Here is a 19197-nt window from a genome sequence, read left to right as displayed (position 1 = left end):
GCAAAAACTTAAATCACTGCAAAATCAGTTGCATTTCTCCTTCAACATCATTGCACAACTAAAACATGATGGGTACTGTCTGAGCATTCAGGGTGTTCCCTTTCAACATGGCAAAAGCCTAGTGAATTCAGCCCTTCAATCTGGGAGCAGTTGCTATTCAAGGTTCCAATTCCAGCATTCTGCTGCTTTTGCTGAGGTTTTATTTATATAGCTTATCTTCACTGACTGGCCTATTTCTGTAGGCTTTGCTGGTAATTTTCACAGAAAATAATGTATGAACAATTGCATGAAAAATTACTAGTGTATTTCAGGGCTTCCAAATACTGGTTTTAGGATGTCCACATGAAAGCAAGAAGTGTTGGAAAGAAACACTTCAAATGTATAAATTCATTAGAAATTGCATTATAAAAGATGGGTTATGTGTTCTGAGAGGTTAGGTCTATTTCTCAGCTTCCTTATAGTCATTGCATATTTATTTAAGAACACACATTCTGAAGAGACCAGTTGTTATTTTGCATCCATGTGTTACTAAACATCACCTTGCAGACCACAATACTCACAGCATTCCAAGTACAGCCTGTGCACACAGGACTGTTTTGTGAGAACTCCTTGGAAAAATATATCAGCAAGTCAGTGTCCTCTATAGCTGATATCTTTGGCTATTTGAAATCAAGTAAGAATACAAAATCTCTAGGGTTTGTTTCAGAAATGCTCGGCAAGGAATCTAAATGCTGTAGTGCCCAATTCATACTGTGGAAAGAGCTGAACATCCCTTGTAAAGTAGGGACAGAAGGCACTAAACATCTCAGAAGAGACGTTCAGCTCCTGGCTGTTATTAGGACTCAATAGACTCACTGTAGCCTGTCCAGAGCCTTGCAAATAAGCTGTGGATAAAGCCTTAAAGGTAGAATCAGAACAAAATTTGAAAACATCCACAGGCATAGAAAAAAAATCTCAAATGGGATTTAACTGTCTAAGTCCAGTTAAATTATCATGCCAATTCTTTATAACAATATGCTGCCTTAGAAGTCCTATTTACCATTTATTTTCCATTTACCAAATATAGCCTAAAAATAAGCTACCTTTGAATGTCAAGGCAGAGTTGCCTATGCAGGTAGCAGTCTCTCACCTCATCCTCTTTTGGCTCCTCTAGGGTGACCCTCTTGGGCCCTCTTGTCTCATTTGCAATCAGGTCTTCAGCCTCAGAAGCTTAAGTGGTGACAAGTTACAACATTTAAAGACTCTATGCCAAGCAACTGCCTGTAATTTTTCATACAACGCAAGAGGAAAAAAAATAAAAATGTTGTTAGCAGATGATTAGAATGAATAATGCTGTGACTGTCTTACTCTTTTGATGAATGAGCATGATATTGAATACTGAGTATATGGATAACTGCATCTAGACTCAATTAGGGAAAATGAAATAATGTGGCATACAAATATGTGTGCATAGGACTAGTAAGTTCTGGCATTTTCAGTAGCTCTTCTTTTGCACAAATACAAGCCTGTGTATGCATGAATATATGCTATTTCACTAAAATCATGGAGTTCCTGTCAAAAACCTGTTATTTCAGATATAAGGCACAAACTAAAATCCATTTAAACATAAGAAAGATATATATATATTTTTCCTGTGAGTGTGATCATACACTGGAAAAGGTTGCCAAAAGAGATGGTGGAGTCTCCATCCTTGGAAGTATTTACATCCTGCCTGGGCACACCCCTGCTGTGCCAGACCCTGGCCAGAGCAGGAGGTTGGAATAGATGATCTCCAGAGATGCTTTCCAATTTCAGTGCCTCTGTGGTTCTGTGAACTGTAACAAAATAAGTCTCTATGAGAGAGCATGATGTACGTTTCCCTAGTAACTTGCTGTCTCACAAAATGTCAGCTGCTCTCTTTAGAGAACTGAATCTTAGAAATGTTACCAACAAGAAAAAAAAAAAAAAAAAAAAAAAAAGATTCTTTCTTATTTTCTCCTTATATATGCTTACCTTTTTCTCCCCTGTGATTACTTCCAGATCTTCTTTAGTCATTGAATACTCATTTGTATTTTCCTCTCTATCCTTTCCTACAAGCTTACTTTCTCATTACTGTTTTCCCTCCTGCCCTTTATATAGTTTGACAGTTTCCACTTCCATCCCATATCAACTTGTAGTGATTGATAGGAACAAACTGATGGTATTGTTGATAAATGAGTTGCTTACCATAATCAGAAAAATCATTCTGTTGTCATTCTCTGCCCATCTTAACATGATGTATCTTAGGAGATATGAATGCATTAAAGATCCTATCCCTTAGATATGTCTCTCTGACAAGGAGCTCCTAGATATTAACATCCTGCCTCTTGTAACTGTTGTTTTGTCCACAAATCCCCTCACTTCAGATAGCTACTCAAAGACAATGCTTATTTAAGCATATTTTTAAGAGGTTAGGGATACCACTTTACTAATAGTTGCCTACATAAGTTGGTATGTGCAGTTATAACAATTCATTAATTATAAAGTAGGCCGTGGGCTTTTTAATCCACATCACAGGCTTTTAACAAGCAGTTTGCACATAGATTTTCAGTTTTTTTGTTTCTTCTTTTTCTTCTCTTTATTCCTCTCATTCCCTTTTCTTTTTAATACTTCTGTCTCTTTAACAAAGTCCAACTTAATTATCTTTATAAATGAGTGGTGTCTCAGGACAGCACAGGAAGGTGAACCAGAGATTTATTTTTGTCTAGAGTTTAGAAAAGCAGGTTAACAATAATGGAGAATGCAAAGGCAGATGAAAAGAAGAAGGGGCAGCTCACAAAGGCTGATATTAACCTCAGCAAACTGGCTTTTCTCACCTGCCCCCAGCTCTGAAAAACTTAGAGATACTGCATTGTAAGCACTTGGAGAAGTTGCTTACATCTGAAATTCTCACTCTTACATAAGTTGGTTTTCTATAGCAACTGTCTGCAAAGCAGTTGTTTTCAGCAATGGACTCGGGTCATTTTAACTGCCTTTATTCCTATGTTTTCACTTAATTAAGTAATTATAAAATCTGTGTCCTCCCTCTACTGAGATGTTCAACAGCTATTCTTGCCTAAGGGCTGTTGACTACAGGATCCCTTCATATTCCTGTGCCTGGAATTTTTAAAGAAAACTGCGTGAAGTATGCGTCCAGTTCCCATTAAAAGTAATTAAGTTCTTCAATTTCATATGCCCCTCTTGAAAATTACAGTCATCGAATCCTCACAGCAGTCAAAGTTTAGGTCCTAGAGCTCAATCTAGTCTGACAGCTCCACCTTCAGTGGGCTGATTTAGCTTCATTTCCTATGCATTATGAGGGACAGAAGATACCTTGTAATGTCAAGATTGCTTCCCTTCATCCAGTTGCCCCTCTTGCCTGACTATAACTTACTGTATAGTATTTCAGTCTCTGACTGGGGCATAGATGTGTTTGTGATGCTCCTAGGTTGTGTTTGACTTGAAATGTAATCTAATACCCCTAACTCTTTACAAAGATTCAGGGCTTACCAAGGGCCAATCTTTTGAGCTGATCACTTGTACTGCCTTGAATTTCACCCTACAGTTTTCTGCATTAGTCTAATATGATGCTCTTTTCTAAATTTTAAATGTCAGTTTGTAGTTTATTTAGATATAATATCCTAGGATTGGCTGTAAAGTCTTTTGTCACATACAGAATAAATAAATGCAAGATTACCAGTCACTGAATTGTCACGCACACAAAGAAAATTTGATAATTGATCTTTGACGATAAAATAATTGCTTCTTGACTGCAAATAGTTAAATAGTTGGACAGTGAATGCACTGGAGTGAGGGAAAAAAAAAAAAAAAAAAAAAAAAAAAAAAAGAAAAGGACAATCTCAGAAGCATCTCTTCTTTTGTACTAGGGTAGTATCAATTTTTTTATTGATAGCCTGAAATCTCTTTGCCAGACAGGTGTATCAAAAGCAGCTGAAGTGAATTAAATGAAAACACTGAGATAAGTAAGAACAAAATAGAGCCTGATGTCTCTGCAATATCCTCCTCATATAGAGTTTTCTTTCAAATATTCAAGTTATCATTCTGATTTGTTTTCATTTGAGGAAGGGCTGTTTGGAACAAGAGTCTGTGTAGTTTATCATGAGAATCAGAGGATTTTAGAAAATATATCAAAAAAAATGTTATTCGGGTTTTTGAAACCTGGAGTCAGAATCTGCTTTCTCATATTAAGTAACCCATTATGTCAGACATCGCTTAGGATGTTAGAGGCAACTCTTATGTTCTACTTCACTATGGTGTCAGTCTTACTTTCTCAGATTATAAATAGTTGCTAGCATTCTTGCCATTAATTGAGGGTTAATAGTATTCAAAATTTCAGAGCAAACACTGGACTTTCACTAAGCTTCCCAGCAGGCTGCCTGTTATTGAAATGGCTGATAGAGCAGTAAACCTTATGTGGCATAAGGTTGTTGAGTTGTGAGCTCCAGACCCAAGCATACTGTCTTTGTTTTAATTCTTTTAATTCTCACTTCCTTCTTGATACTTTCCCTGCCATTGATAATGTTAAATAAAATTGCTAAAAACCTAAATGCAGATTAGTTTTGGTGAGCTCCATCAGGGAGACTGCACTTCACCTTCAGAAAGAGCAGCAAGATCTAAGCCTTTGTTCAACAGAAGAGTTATAAATGGGTTCTATACAAGTTGGTTGTTGAAACAAGCAATGGGAAATCTCTTTTATCATATTGTAGGGCTTACCTGTAAATATGGATGTCTCTTTTAAATGCATTAACTTCCATTAGTTTTGTATGTTTTTATGAAGGATATACTTACCTCTGAGGCATGTTTACCACCAGTGATCCTGCTGTAGCACATTTAAACAGCTCACACGTTGAGCTGAAGAATCTTGCTTATTTTTCTATACATTTGCTCAAAGTACTTTTTCCATTTTCCTTTTTGCATCCCAGTGCTTGTGTGCAAATAGATATGATGTATACCCAGAGAATGCTCAAGTTAATTATATTACAGTTGTTCTTACTTACTGTTCTAGCAATTGGACCCATAAGTGTAATGCAATAAGCTGGAGAAATATGTTCACCAGCTCTTTGCAGAGCTATTATAACACCCATGGATAAACTTGTTCAACAGTATTCATAGGACTAGTGAATACAAGAGAGGTCTGACTTCCATTGCTCACTCTTTCCACTGTGACTCTACAAGATGATGCTGATACCGGAGAGCAGGCAGGCATAAGTTTTCTGTCCAAGCTGTTCTGAAAAAGGAAGTTTTTATTCCTATGGGCAGATTGGCCATAGAGAACATTTTTAGATATACAGCGTTTAAAGTTAGTTGCCACTGAGATTTAAATGTACTTAACTTAAATTTAAATTTGTCTTAGTTTAACGTAATGGTATGAAAGGCAAAATATATATCTTTCCAATAATTATAACTAATCACTTGAAATATTTGATACTTGATTACCTTTGAAAATGGTGTACTTCAAGAAAGATAAAGATTTTTCTGTGTTTTTTTTTTTTTTCATTTTAATAAAGATGTTAATTGAAGTTTTTAATAATTCTTATCCAAATAGATCAATATTTTATTATCTAATAGATCGATATTTTGATCTATTAATATTTCATATTAGTTTTACTTTGAATTTTTTTTTTCTAAAGATGTAATCACTGGAATAATGTTAGCACTATACATTAATGATAGTTTTTTTACCATGTGCACATATTCCTATTCTGGAAAATACTGACTGCTCACAAAAAAAAATAAAAATCCTTCCTTTCAGAAGTTACAGATAGTAATAGAAATATAAACTTTCCAAATTAAAATAAATAAATAAATTAGAAACAGGAAGCTAATGAAATTAATTAAATTTCAAAATCTTGTGACACATTTTAGATACAGTACATAGTAAGTAGCTCAGTAGGGAAAATAGTAAAGGAAGTATATGCAGTCTGCACTTCCAAATGCTAATATCAGTTCTAGTATTAATTGCCTTTAATGTAGCCACTTAGGGTTGGAGAAATTTGCCAGAAAAATGGTGAACATAAAGAATGAGATCTATGCATAAACAAAGAAATGATACCATAGCTCAAATTAGTACTGTTGAGGTCTAAAACTATAATTTCCCTAGTACTCTTGGAAAGTATGGAGGAGTGTGATGTTGTCATTATTATTTGACAGCATAGAGATATTTGGGCTGTCAGTCACTGGATCAGTCCAATTCACTTTAAAAGTTACCAAAATTCATTACAATCTATCAACTTTCCAGTGAAATAGTCTTTGTCTTGTTTATGAGTTACAATCTTTGAAACACTGCAACCATGCTTTTCAAACTTAAAATTGCAGGTACCTCTAGCTAAAGGGTTAGAGGTTTTTCTGGGCTTATTGTACATAGATATTTGCTTGACAAGGCAGAATACAATCATTTTATTCAAATAAATATTATAACCTGATTTTTTTTTTTTTTGCTAGTCTTTTTGTAGTGAAAAATTTTGTGTTTCAAGGCTACAAAGTTCTGTCCTTTTGACTCTCTCTTCATTCTTTTGAAATGCAATTACTGTTCAATGAAATGTTAATGCTCTATTCTATTTTTACAGCTGTTCCATGATGTACTCTACAATGTCGTAGTTTAATAATGCTGCTAAATTTTCTTCCTCTATCAATTTCTTAAAATTTCGTAATGAAGTACAATGTGAAGATTGTAGTAAGTTCCTTTTTTTGTTTGTTTGTTTGTTTTTTGTTTGTTTGTTTTTTTGTAAACACAGGACAATATCTGCAAAGACTCATCACCAGGCCAATGACTTCAATATATTTGAAGGAATGGTCTGCCATGGAGTCTGTGTTGCAACAGTTTCAAGAGGCAAAGTGGTTTATGAAGGCGGAGTTGTCAAAGTCACAGCAGGAGAAGGCAAATACGTCTCTCGTCCACCATTCTCTCCATATGTCTACAAACGAGTCAGGCAGCGGGAGAAGGTTAATTAAACTAATAAATCTCTGTAATGCTTTCTAGAACATGAGGATAACTAGCTCTTGGGAACAGAGGTTTGGGGATTCAATGGTAATTTCCCTTACTAATCAAAATCTGCCAAGGTGGGAGGAAATGAAGCTAAGGGGACTCAATTTTTATTGCTCTTCATATTACAGAGAAATATCATAGACTAGTTCCTGCTCTCAGGGTATCTGGTACAGCTTGTAGACAAAGTCTGGGTACTTTTAAAAATAAGTCCCACTTGCAATAACGTTGGACAAAATATTTTGCTCATGGGTAATCTGACTACCTGCTAGATTTAATCACTGATTTCACTGCAAATCAGAGAGGCTCAGCATCATGCTCAGGGATAAAACTTAAACTGGAGGAAGAGATCAATAGTTTTCTAACTCTTCCATGGAGCAGATATTTAGAGCTAAACCCTGTAGAATGCTGAACATTTGGCTGTGTTCCAGCAACAATGTGTTAAAAGCTGAACGTGTGCAAAGTGCTGGACCAAGTTTGCTGTTCAAACTGTTTTTCAATCTCTTTTTGAAGAGAAACTTTGCAAAAGACATGCAGATTGAATTTCCAGTGCCTATTTGCCATGTGAATAATATTTCTGAGGCCTTAGTGTTGCTTATTATGGGTAGGATTTTCCAAAGCACCCAGACAAAATCTGAAAGTCACAACTTGAATCAGTAGAATTCACTGCAGGATCTAAAAGTTGAATTAGACAAGCATTCATGTGAGATCTGGCTCTTTAAGATACTTCTAAGATAATAGTGTGCATTACATCCCTTTGTTGTCTTGTTGGACTACAAAAGACATGTCAAAATGGCTGAGGCTTTCCTCCAAAGACAGCACTTTCCCAGTAGCTGGTGGGGGCTGTCTGCAAGACGATAGGCATAATACATTTCAGTGGATAGGCAGGGAAGTCTGTTCATGAGCATGCAGTTTTTCCCTGGGAACTTAGAACAGAAAACAGATGATTGCATATTTGGGCTTTCCAAGCATAAAAGAATACATTTTTGTACCAGTACCAATCAGTGTAGGTTAGATAAATTGGAGGCATTTTCACTTGCATTTGGTCAGCATCTGACTATATTGATTATACATTAACTTTTATTTTGAAACCAAATTTCTCATTTAAATCTGTCACACTTTTTCAGTGTGAAAGAAGGTTCATGTTTGTGGGAGAAATGAAAGAAAATCCTGGACTTTCCAGGTCTACTGCATGAGTGAACCAGTACCCCAAACTGTGAATTTTTCTGGAGAAAAGATCTTCCCTTTCCATGAGACATTTGGTTGAATTGAAACAATTGCTCCAAAGGCCATAGAGTTCCATGGCCAGCTTCAGGATAAGATTGTCACAAGCTAAACAGTGAGAACTCCCCATCTACAGTAGAATTATTCTGCATTTTTAATATGGATAGATTCTTGTTGTTATATTCCTCTCACCCATTGAGTCTGTCTTCAGTGGGATCTGTCATACATGAAGTTCAATGTGACTGTGAATCTGTTTAATCCACCAGGCATTAAAAATGTTTGGTACTTTGTTAATGAGGGATGCTTATTATTATTGCACTTTCTTTGTTGTGCAATGTTGGTCCCTTTAACTTTAAATGCAAAATAAATGCCATGTCATGGTAACAGAAGCTAGCTATTGAAACCAGATTTGTACTGGCATTACATCAGCAAAAAGTTAGGACATTCCTTTTCATGTAAGAGAACATGATGCAGTTCTTAAATGATAATTAGGTGCTTCCTCAAGCATAGCTATGTTGTGACTCCAGACCCTGGCATCTCTGCTGAGGCATCATATCCCATGCAAGAAGATTAGTACCAAAACTAAACTAAAATTTAAGATGAGTTTGGCAATCATAGAATTCTAAAAGACTTCAGTGGATGTTGTCATTTCTATTTCTGAAAAAAGCTAGGGAGAATTTTTCCATAACCAAAACATCAAGTGCAAAATGTTTTCAGAAGTGACTTTTCAACCAGCTCAACCTCCTGTAGTCAGCAGCTGGGATGGTGGATGGAAGATAGGAGTGGCTTTGTTTCACTGATGTTCATTTAACTCTCTTATCTGTACTAAGAGCATCACTGGGAAATATGATTACCTTAATGAAGAACAGGCTTAGAGTGTGAATGGGCAGTGAGTCAGCTATTCTGGAGAGCTTGCTCTGTACCTCTTCCCCCTGGGATTCCCTGATGAGTAGCCAAATTAATATATATATATATACATATATATGGAAAGAAGCAAATACTGCAGATAAGTGTTTTTGTTTTGTTTTGTTTTGTTTTGTTTTAATATATTTATATGGAGTAATCTCTGGGATTTTGCTGCTCCAAGAAATGATTGAATGAAGGGAGGCAGAAGCATCAACAGTATGAGGTGAAACATGGTCCGTTACTTGTTAGAAAAATGGTTTTAGTGTTCTTTTGTTACAGTGAACAGACTGAACCACCTGCCTCCTGATGAAAGATGAGAACTGAACATTTTAGTTTGAGTGTAAGGAACATTTTCAAAAGAAAATTTTGATGGAATCGTTGGGTAGCATAACATTCAAAGCTGGGTTATATCAGGATTGCTATTTTTATTGTGTAGAGTTAGCAATTACAAGAAGACAATATAATACTGAAAGGTTTGAAATGCTTCATTGCAGGTCTGTCAGCCAGTTCCTGTTAAGAGAGCACCATATACAGGTCTGGTCTCAATTACACCCGTCGCACCAAAATAATAGCTGTGTTCCCAAGGTTTGGTTCTTGCAGGTAACTGTCTATTTTGATTAGTGAAAACTACTTAATGCTTCTCTGAAATTTCAAGAAAAGTGCAGCAGGCCTTCTGACATGTGACAGGCTTGTCTGAAATGAGCCCTCTCATAAAAATGAGTGGCAGCTCAGGTATAGAAAGCCTCTTTCCAACTGGAACCCCATATAAAACTTTCCACTGAGAGCACAAATGAATTTTAACTGTGAAACTGAGAAACAGGTATGAAGACCCACAGAAAAGCTGAGCTCAGTTAGGCCAGCCTTTTTGAAGCAGCAGGAGTAAAAGTACAAGCCTTAGGCTTACAGTTTTACAGAAAAGCCAGAAAGAGTTTGATGTAAAAAATTATATTCTCTAGTGTTCCTTTCTTACAGACAATAAATCTCCATCAATTGAGCTGTTTGGGGTAAGCTGAGAGATTGGTATTGCAAGGACAACATCTGTCTTCATGCAGTAGAGGTGCTGCAGTCAAAGCCAGCTGTGATCTGATGGATGGCTGAGCTGCTATAAGGCTCAGAGCTGGTAACAGTGCAGTAACACCCAGCATCACCCCCTCCCTCTTCACCAGTGTCCACAGTGCACAGCCTGGTTATTGACATTCCCTCAAATGTGTAAGCCCTGGTGCTTGGTTGATCCTTCTCTGAGTTGATTTACTTGATAACCCAACAGAAAACAATTAACTTCCTTTTTCTGGGTTAGATTTCTGTTGGCATAGTGAATTGAACTGTCTCGTAGAAAAACCTAGCAAGGACCAGTGCTGAGCAACACATGGGTGGCAAAAGGCAGCTAGTGAGAAGGGCTGGGCAACAGCATCTCACTCTTTAACTGTTTACAAGCTGCAGAAAAGCCTCAGGAAAAAAATAAAACAGACAGGTATGACCTTCAGAAAGCACAGCTGGGGCATGATGCTGCTGTATGCCAACTGCAGCTGAAATATTTTTCTGCTACGGTAAGGGGGTTGATTATATGGGTCGGGGGTATGGTGAGTGGCAGTAAGCATGACAAAATCCGGTCTGAATTTTTGTGTGTATATAAATACCAACAGTGAGATCAGCTAGCTTGAGAAATAAATTCCCAGTAGATGGATGTAAAGCTCCAGTTCTCACCTCACATAAAATGGGTCTGTTCTTGGTCTGTTCTTAATTAATGAGGACAGGAACAAATCTGCAGTGCTGGGAGGGTGAAATTAGCTTTTCCACATTTCACTGTATTATTATTTTAAAGCACCCTCACAGGGAAATTCATCTAGAGCATCAGTAGCAGCAACAGAGTGCAGTGTGCTATTTGTTTTCCTCTGTCATAAGGGAGAAAGCTTTTGTAATAGAGAGGACTAAAGGCTAAAGCTTCAATAGAGTGAGGGAGAAATAATCATTCTTTCTAGCTCCTAGCACTCTTTCTCTATTATTACCTCTCTGAGTGACAAATTGCAAAGCAGAGATTTTCTTTTGAAAGATTATATCATATTGTCTTTTTCTTCTCTGTAGATAAAAGCAAATGAAAATGACCCTGCTGTCCTCACCAAAGCAGTGCATGCTGGTTCCAACAGTCAGCTCACAATCAACTTCACAAGAGCCAGCATGAAACATCAGTAACCAATAAACATACTGGGCTTCCTGCATGAATGTTGCCTTGCAATTTCTCTTTAAAAGAAACTTTATTATTGGAGCTGGGAAGCTCTTTATAGAAAATGGCGTAAAAGTAAAATAATAATTACAGTTATAATGTGGCAGCATGTCTGTAGGTTCTTAAAACTGCGTAGATTTGGGGGCAGTTCTTCTTAATATTTGTCTTTAGAGGGCATCAGTTAACTTATAAAATAAAAGCAATGAGCAGTGTCCTTTAAATATATTGCTGACATTTTTGCTTTGTTAGCTCACAGGACATGAATGTTAATTCTGTAATTCATTTATTAGGAAGATCTCTGTATTTAGAGATGCAGAGAATTCTCATACCAGATACTGGATTTGATTTTTCTTTTCCCCATTCTGGAAGGGATCAGGAACAGTAAAATGTTGATACAGGGAAACTGTCACTCTTTCAGAGCTGCTGTTACATCTCCCTGCCCCTGTCTTTAAAGGAGTTCTGAATACTGCCAACTATACAGCCACGTGTTTATTATTATGGTCGTTTACTTTGTTATACCTGTGTGGTTAAATCTATACTAACCACACTGGTGAACTCATGTTCTGGCTTTTATGGAGGACTCACATTCATAAGTTAAAGGTTTATGAAGTTAGGTTACCATGGCCAGAAAATAATGCATTTTGATTTATTTATTTATTTTTATTGAAAAAGTGAGTTTATTCCCAATGTAAATCGTACTTTGTGGGGGTCTGTTTTCTTTTTTTTTTTTCTTTTTTTTTATTCTTTTTTTTTTTTTTGGTAATCCTATGGTAGGATTCTTGATGAAAAAAAAAACAAACAAACAAACAAACAAAAAACAAACAAACAAACAAAAACAAACAAACAAAAAAATTTAATTTATCTTCTTAACCTGCCTGTTACCATATCTAGACAGGTTTTGAAACCTCAAATTCTGTTTAAAGTTGCACTTTCACATGCAAGAGCCCTTATTTTTAAGCAGCTGTCCCTGAGAAATATTTAAGAGAGAAATGGGGTGAACAGAAAAACATCTGTACAGGGATTTTATTGTTCCATATGTAGAAGTGTTATCCCTAGGTTCATGCCTAGGACCACAGCACTATACTGTACTTCTGTGTAACCCATAAAGTAAACAGGCACAGAAGGAAATTCATCTTTGTAAGACATACACAGAAAGCATATGATAATCACTATTATTTTTTTTAATTTGGCAGTGGAAGGCAGACTTGTAGTTCTTTCTAGATCTATAGGCATACAATGATGTATGAACTTGAAGAAGAAACAAACTCCTACTGTAGCTCAGTATTTCTTGTTCCTCTAAATAGCAAAAGAGACTTTTATTTGTATGATGATGGAGGATAATTGTGGAGATGATCAGGAAGAGCTACCACAGGTTCCCAATTCTTTGGGGTGACAGAACAGCAGAAATGGGCATGCAACACAATCACAATGACTGTTACAATGCAGTGGGGTTCACTGCTTGGTGTAGACTTCTGCAATGCAATGGCTTTTTTTCCGAGTTTGTTGTCTAGACTCTCTTTGTAATCAACAAAGAGAACGAGGTGTTGCACTACTCATCCCTGCAGCAAGATCTAAAACAGACTAGAGGAACCTGTTCAGAGTTGTTCTCCTTTGGGACGAGATGAGTAGTTTTCTTGCAATGCCAATTTGTCTCCGCTGATTACAAAGAGGATACAGCATGAGTGATCTGCAGATGTCTACCCTGCAGCTGCCTTTCATTCACCTCCTCTTTGCCTCTCAGAACTGAAACTTTCTGGTAAGAAGGATGCCTGGCATATGTTTTGTTTCATCAAGAGTGCAAGAAATTTGAGAAGAGAAAAGGGGAAAAATCAGGTAGGAGAAAAAATACATTTCTACTTCTAGTGGTAATTTAAATGTGTATGAAGTCTTTCCAGTGTTTAACAATTATTAGAGCCTTGCAATTGCATAGTATACCTGTGAGACAAATAAATATAATAATTGCCCACTGATGAGAACTATGCATGCTCAAAGCTCTGAAATCACTCAGGAAGTTGAAAATGTGTAGTTGCCTGTTGTTTTAACATCCAGTGTTGGCTTAAGTGTGTTGCTCAAGGCAACAATGACTCAATTATCACAGAAATGAAACCCAGGAGTAAAGACTGCCAGCCCTTTGGATACTGTGGATGTGCCCAGGACTTTTAAATGTCCTTTGGCTCTTGGGACTTCTACTGAGATGAAAGTGATACAAAAAACTGCAAATCATTACAGCCCAAAGGAACAAAGGTAGCGATTTTTCTAAAAACGGATGTTTTCACAGTATGATAGCAGCAAGTAGTTTTATGAGTTATATAAACACCCACTATGTAAACTGAGCTTTCTAAATCATGAAAGTATATTAACCATGGAACAAGTACATAATCTATTAAGGTTTCCTACACATTTTTATTAGATAAGAAATGAGAAAACTTCTACCTGTACCATTAGCAAAGAGTTGTTATTTTCTGCTCTGTGTCATGCTTTATACTCCTTATAGGGAGAATCCTTTGGATTTTGTTCTTAACAAATGCCTACTATTCAAATACAATGACTGTTTTAATTATTGTTCAGGTGTGGAAAAAAATACTGGTGCAATGTGTACTGAACTTACACCAAAGCATCTGTTTTATCTACACATCCTTGAGCATAAAAAGTTACTGATGCCAGTCAGGTTTGTGAAATGCATGAGCATTTATTTTCAGATGGCACATGCTGGCCCTAGTACATGAATTCTGCCATTTGCAATAAGATGCCTAGTAATAGCCCTTAAGAAAAAATGTGATATCAGAAGAATTTCAGTTGTGCTATCCAGACACTACTACCAAAGTTAAGACTGTCACACTTCAAATCCCTGCAGTCTTTGTTCTTTTTCCACATATGATGGGCACACTATAATGGTGGGATCTTCACTGGGATATAATTTTGGAACTCCCCAGGTCTGTATCCCCAAGACACCAGCAATGGTTGACAGCAGAGCCAGAATAGTAGAAGATTTTTTTTTCCTGGTAGGTATCAAGTTAATTTGGGATGAAATATGATTATTAAACACATTTATGTCAGCACAGTTCCTTAACTGAAGCAGTGGAAGGAGTACTGAATAGTTTCTCAGTCCTGCCTCAGTTTCTGTACCCTCTCAAGGCTTCTGAATTTGTCCTACAACCCCATCTCAGCTATCACTTGCAAATTACATTTGCACAAAATTGTGCTGGGTCTGTGCTGTAACTGTTCTCCTAAGACTGCACCACAGTGGCTTGGAGAGCTGGTTTAGAGATGACTTCTGCAGCCCACACAGTTTCCTCGGGCCTTTACAGAGAAGTAAAACAATTGCTTTCCTGCAGATGTTTGAATCCTGCCTCATTTAGGCACATTCCTCATCTGTCTTCAGCCATTACTGAGAAAAATGTTTGATTTCTTTTATCCTTCTTTCCGTCCCTTGGTCACTCATCTAAAATAGATTATCTCTGATTGCTTTTAGAGGTGGCATTGGTGCCTTAAAACCCCTTTTCTCTGAAACATTAGATCTCAAGATAGAGGAGCTGGGGATCTGTTTTGCTAAGGCTGAAATACAGAACAACCTTGTCCCTGCTTGGCACTTCTCATTGGGATTCTGGTGGTTTCCCTCTGTTCTTGTACAGAAAGATTAAGATTCAAATACTTTGTAAAGGGAAAAAAATATAATATATATATATATTTCCCTTTACAAGTATGTATATTTATTTATTTATTTATTAATTATTATTTTTTGTCACTCTCCCCAGCCAGCCAGAAATCTTCCGTACCCCATTCTCTCTAGTAATGATTCTCAGGGTGGAAATAGCACTTAAGGAGATTTGATACTGGCATAGCTGACATTGTTTTCATCCCCACAGTTTTCCAGAAATCCTCCTATGGCCAGCACGGGTTTATTGCCTGCTTCTCTGCTGGCTGTCCTTGCATGGCTGGAAGAGCTCCTGTCTGTAGCACAAGAACCTGCAGCACGTCTCACTCCTGCCTGAAGCACGGGCAGATTGCTGCAGACAGCAGCAAAAATACTGAGGCGTAGCTTTACTGGGCCGCTGGAGGGCAGGGCTGGTATTATGTATCAGAAATGACACGAGGAGAAAGCTACCCTTATGTACAGCATGCATGAAGCCTATTCGCATATTTTGAAGTCTGTGGTCATTAAGTAGGCAGTAGCATCCTCATTATCAGGCTTTATTTCATCAGGAGCAAAGTGATCCTTTGATCCTCACTTTCCCCCTTTTGCAACGTAAAACAGAACTAGAAGAAAGGGTTTGACTGTTCTTTTCTTATTTGTTTTATGATGAAAATCAAGTGAATCAATGTCACAATATTGACAGGGCAGGGACCAGGGTGAAAGCAGTCATAAATCCAGCAGCCTCTGATGCAGCCTCTGATTTAGCACACACCCAGCTGCACACATGAAATGCTGCAACAAAATCCCAGCATGGGGAAAAAAAAAAAAAAAAAAAAAAAAAAAAAAAAAAAAAGCCTTTACACTTTCATCTTAGCTATGAAGGAAGCCAAATTCGGGGTATGGGGTGGTAATGAGGAGAGTTCCATAAGCACAGAGGTTGATAGGAAATGGCCTTGTCTGTGTTGTGCATCAGGAGGGTCAGGAGTGCTAGCATGTCTCTCTGAATTATCTTCACAAGACAATCAGGTCAGCCCTTCATTAATTTTGCAAACCAGATTTGATCCAATTGGCAGATTTTTCACAGTAAATCAAACAAGGTCTACACTAGTGAATGGTGTTTTAAAAGGAAGTTGAGTTCTGCTGTGAGCTGGGGGAAGGAGAGGGATAAATGAGTCAAAAGTCAACTCCAGACTTCTCCTCGGACTTTTGAGTGCTGGTGGTGTGTGATACATTTCTGACGAGCCCTACAGAGGTGGTTAGAGAGACTGCCCAGTAAGAGGAAAGATGTCAAAATTTTCCATTAAGCCTATAAATGAATAAATAAAGCCCTTAATTTCAAATGTACCTGTAGTTCACTTTTTCTCAGCAGAAAGAAAAAAATACATATATGCTTTTTATCTGTGGAAAACAATGATCTACTGGAGCAGAAGAGAACATGGCAAAAGAGGAAAGAGGACTCTGAATGATGAAGACAGGGGAACAGAGCCAAAATAAGATGCAGGAAATGTGAGGAGAAGGTAGGCAAGAAGAGGAACAGAAATAATTGCGGAACTGAAATAATTGTGGATGGAATACTGTCTTTTTATTGTAACTTGTAGCCTTTTTTTTTTTTTTTTTTTTAAGAAGAAAAATGAGCAATGTAATCATGTGGTTTAGGATTATGGTAAACAAAGAGGCTGAAGGGAATAGCTGAGCAACATGCAGAGGAGGCAACTGAAAATAAACAAGACACTGAACTTTTCAAGCTCAGAGGACAGAAACAAATGGGAGGAAAAAACTTTTTAAGGTCCATAGAGGATGAGAAGTATGTCTGTGTGTAATGCCAGGGGAAAGACAGGCCTGCATTTTCATCTGCACAACTTGAGGACCTCAGCTTAGTGGGATTTCTTTCTCTCTTCTCCACCACAGAGCAGCTGAAGGAATAGACTTAGTGTTGTAGGTCAGGGCAAGAACTGTTCTACCACTGAGATGAATCCGAATGTCTTCAAGGCCCTGAAAGCAAATTTGATTTAGAATACACCATTTTTCCTGGTACCCCAGGTTTAGGGAGACAGAGAAGAGCAAACTTACCTCCTTTGCCTGCCATGCAGCTCACCTTCAGCACACAGGTGTCTACTCACATGTATGCTCACTGAGGCAAACAGTACATTAGGCTACTCGAGTGCATAACTCCAATATGAGTGTGATGGTTATATTTGGATGGACCAGGAGCGCGGCGAACAGGGCGGGCAAACAGGGCGTGGCGCGCCAGAAGGGAGTGGCGCGGCAGTTGGCGCGGCAGTTCGCGCAGGCAGGGCGCGCAGGAAGGGCAGAGCGCTCCCCCTACACACAAACAACACCTCCTTAACAACAGCCGTAGCTAGGTGATAATGGTCGCCACCAGGCACGGCGCGCTCTCCAGAAAGTCGGTACACACGCAGACCGACTACCCGTTAAAAAATGACGCAGTTCAGGTCACCGGATGCAAGGAGTGTCTGAGCCTGTTGCTGCCATCGGCGGGAGGCAGAGAAACTGCGTGCGTGAGGTGCGAGCAGGTGGATGACCTGGTCCGCATGGTGGCGGAGCTCAAGGAGGAGGTGGAGAGGTTGAGGGCCATCAGGGAGTGTGAGCGAGAGATAGACTTCTGGAGTAACTCCCTGCAGGGCCTCAAGGGGAGGTGCCGAGGTGAGACTCCCCAAATGGGGGCGGACCCCCTGCCCTGTCCCCGTCGGGCAGAGGGAGGGGATCTGGGAGCTGAGGAGGAATGGAGACAGGTCCCTGCTCGACATCGCAGGCGATGCTCTCCCCTTCCGGCCCCACCTTCCCAGGTGCCCTTACGCAACAGGTTTGAGGCCCTAGAGATTGAGAGGCCGGTGTGTGAGGAAGAGGTAGCAAATGTTCCCAGGAGGATGCCTGGGGCGAGGAGGTCGACTCTGCGCCTCAGGACTGCCTCCACCAAGAAAGACAGGAGGGTGATTGTTGTTGGTGACTCGATTCTTAGGGGAACAGAGGGCCCTATTTGTCGGCCTGACCCTACCCGTAGGGAAGTCTGCTGTCTCCCTGGGGCCAGGGTCAGGGACGTTGCCAGGAAGCTTCCTAACCTGGTACGCCCCTCTGACTATTACCCCCTTTTGATAGTCCAGGCGGGCAGTGATAACATCGAAGAGAGAAGCCTCAAGGCTATCAAAAGGGACTTTAGGGGACTGGGTCGGTTAGTGGATGGAGCGGGAGTGCAGGTGGTGTTTTCGTCCATCCCTATGGTGGCAGGGAGGGGTTCAGAGAGGACACGGAAAGCCCACCTGTTAAACACGTGGCTCCGGGACTGGTGCCAACGCAGAAATCTTGGGGTTTTTGATCATGGGGCACTTTACTCAGCACCTGGCCTGATGGCCGCAGACGGGTCCCTATCTTTTAGGGGAAAAAGGATCCTGGGCCAGGAGCTGGCAGGGCTCATTGAGAGGGCTTTAAACTAGGTAGGAAGGGGGATGGGGCTGAGGCTAGGATTGTTGGGGCTGTGCCAGGGGGAACAATGGCAAGGCCGGAGGATAAGGCAATGGCCCAGCTGAAGTGCATCTACACCAATGCACGCAGCATGGGTAACAAACAGGAGGAGCTGGAAGCCATCGTGCGGCAGGCAGGCTACGACTTGGTTGCCATCACGGAGACGTGGTGGGACCAGTCTCATGACTGGAGTGCTGCAATGCCTGGCTATAAGCTCTATAGAAGGGACAGGCAGCATAGAAGGGGTGGTGGTGTGGCTCTCTATATTAGAGAGTCTTTCGAGGTTGTAGAACTCGAGGTTGGGAATGACAAGGTCGAGTCCCTTTGGGTTAGGATCGGCAGGGACAACAAGGCTAGTGTCCTGGTCGGGGTCTGCTATAGACCGCCGAACCAGGATGAGGAGACGGATGAGGAATTCTACAGGCAGCTGACAGAGGTTGCAAAATCATCAGCTCTTGTACTCGTGGGGGACTTCAACTTCCCTGACATATCCTGGAAGCACAACACAGCCCTGAGAAAGCAGTCTAGGAGGTTTCTGGAGAGCGTGGAAGATAGCTTCCTGACGCAGCTGGTTAGTGAGCCTACCAGGGGAGGTGCCCCGCTAGACCTTCTCTTCACAAACAGAGAAGGACTGGTGGAGGACGTGATCGTCGGGAGCTGTCTCGGGCAGAGTGACCACGCAATGGTGGAGTTCACTATTCTTGGCGAGGCCAGGAAGGGGACCAGTAAAAC

The 19197-nt window shown here is 39.5% G+C and overlaps 1 protein-coding gene and 1 long non-coding RNA gene across 5 annotated transcripts in view; one reads left to right on the top strand and one right to left on the bottom strand.

The window, feature by feature from the left end:
• The window catches only part of DPYS (dihydropyrimidinase), a 34714-nt gene extending 19790 nt beyond the window's left edge, over positions 1 to 14924 (top strand). Inside the window, exons 8-10 of one of the 4 annotated variants that reach the window (XM_084509027.1) lie at positions 6753 to 6960; positions 9625 to 9730; positions 13093 to 14924. In XM_084509027.1, coding sequence (XP_084365153.1) covers positions 6753 to 6960; positions 9625 to 9699 — 283 coding nt within the window. In that variant the 3' untranslated portion in view covers positions 9700 to 9730; positions 13093 to 14924. Of the gene's footprint in view, positions 1 to 6752; positions 6961 to 9624; positions 9731 to 11212; positions 11347 to 13092 lie in introns of those variants that run through there. The other 3 variants (XM_084509026.1, XM_084509028.1, XM_084509029.1) reach the window with 3 other exon arrangements.
• Positions 14925 to 16548: 1624 nt separating this feature from the next.
• On the bottom strand, positions 16549 to 17176 carry LOC311431507. Its single transcript, XR_014689496.1, has 2 exons — positions 17056 to 17176; positions 16549 to 16977 (listed from the first exon to the last, which is right to left on the bottom strand). It is a non-coding gene; the product is annotated as an uncharacterized lncRNA (long non-coding RNA).
• Positions 17177 to 19197: the final 2021 nt, after the last annotated feature.

This window comes from Aythya ferina (assembly GCF_964211825.1).
Source record: "Aythya ferina genome assembly, chromosome: 2".
In the NCBI taxonomy this organism is placed as follows: domain Eukaryota; kingdom Metazoa; phylum Chordata; class Aves; order Anseriformes; family Anatidae; genus Aythya; species Aythya ferina.
Note: the sequence above shows the minus strand (reverse complement) of the source record. Positions and strands in the feature narration are given on the sequence as shown.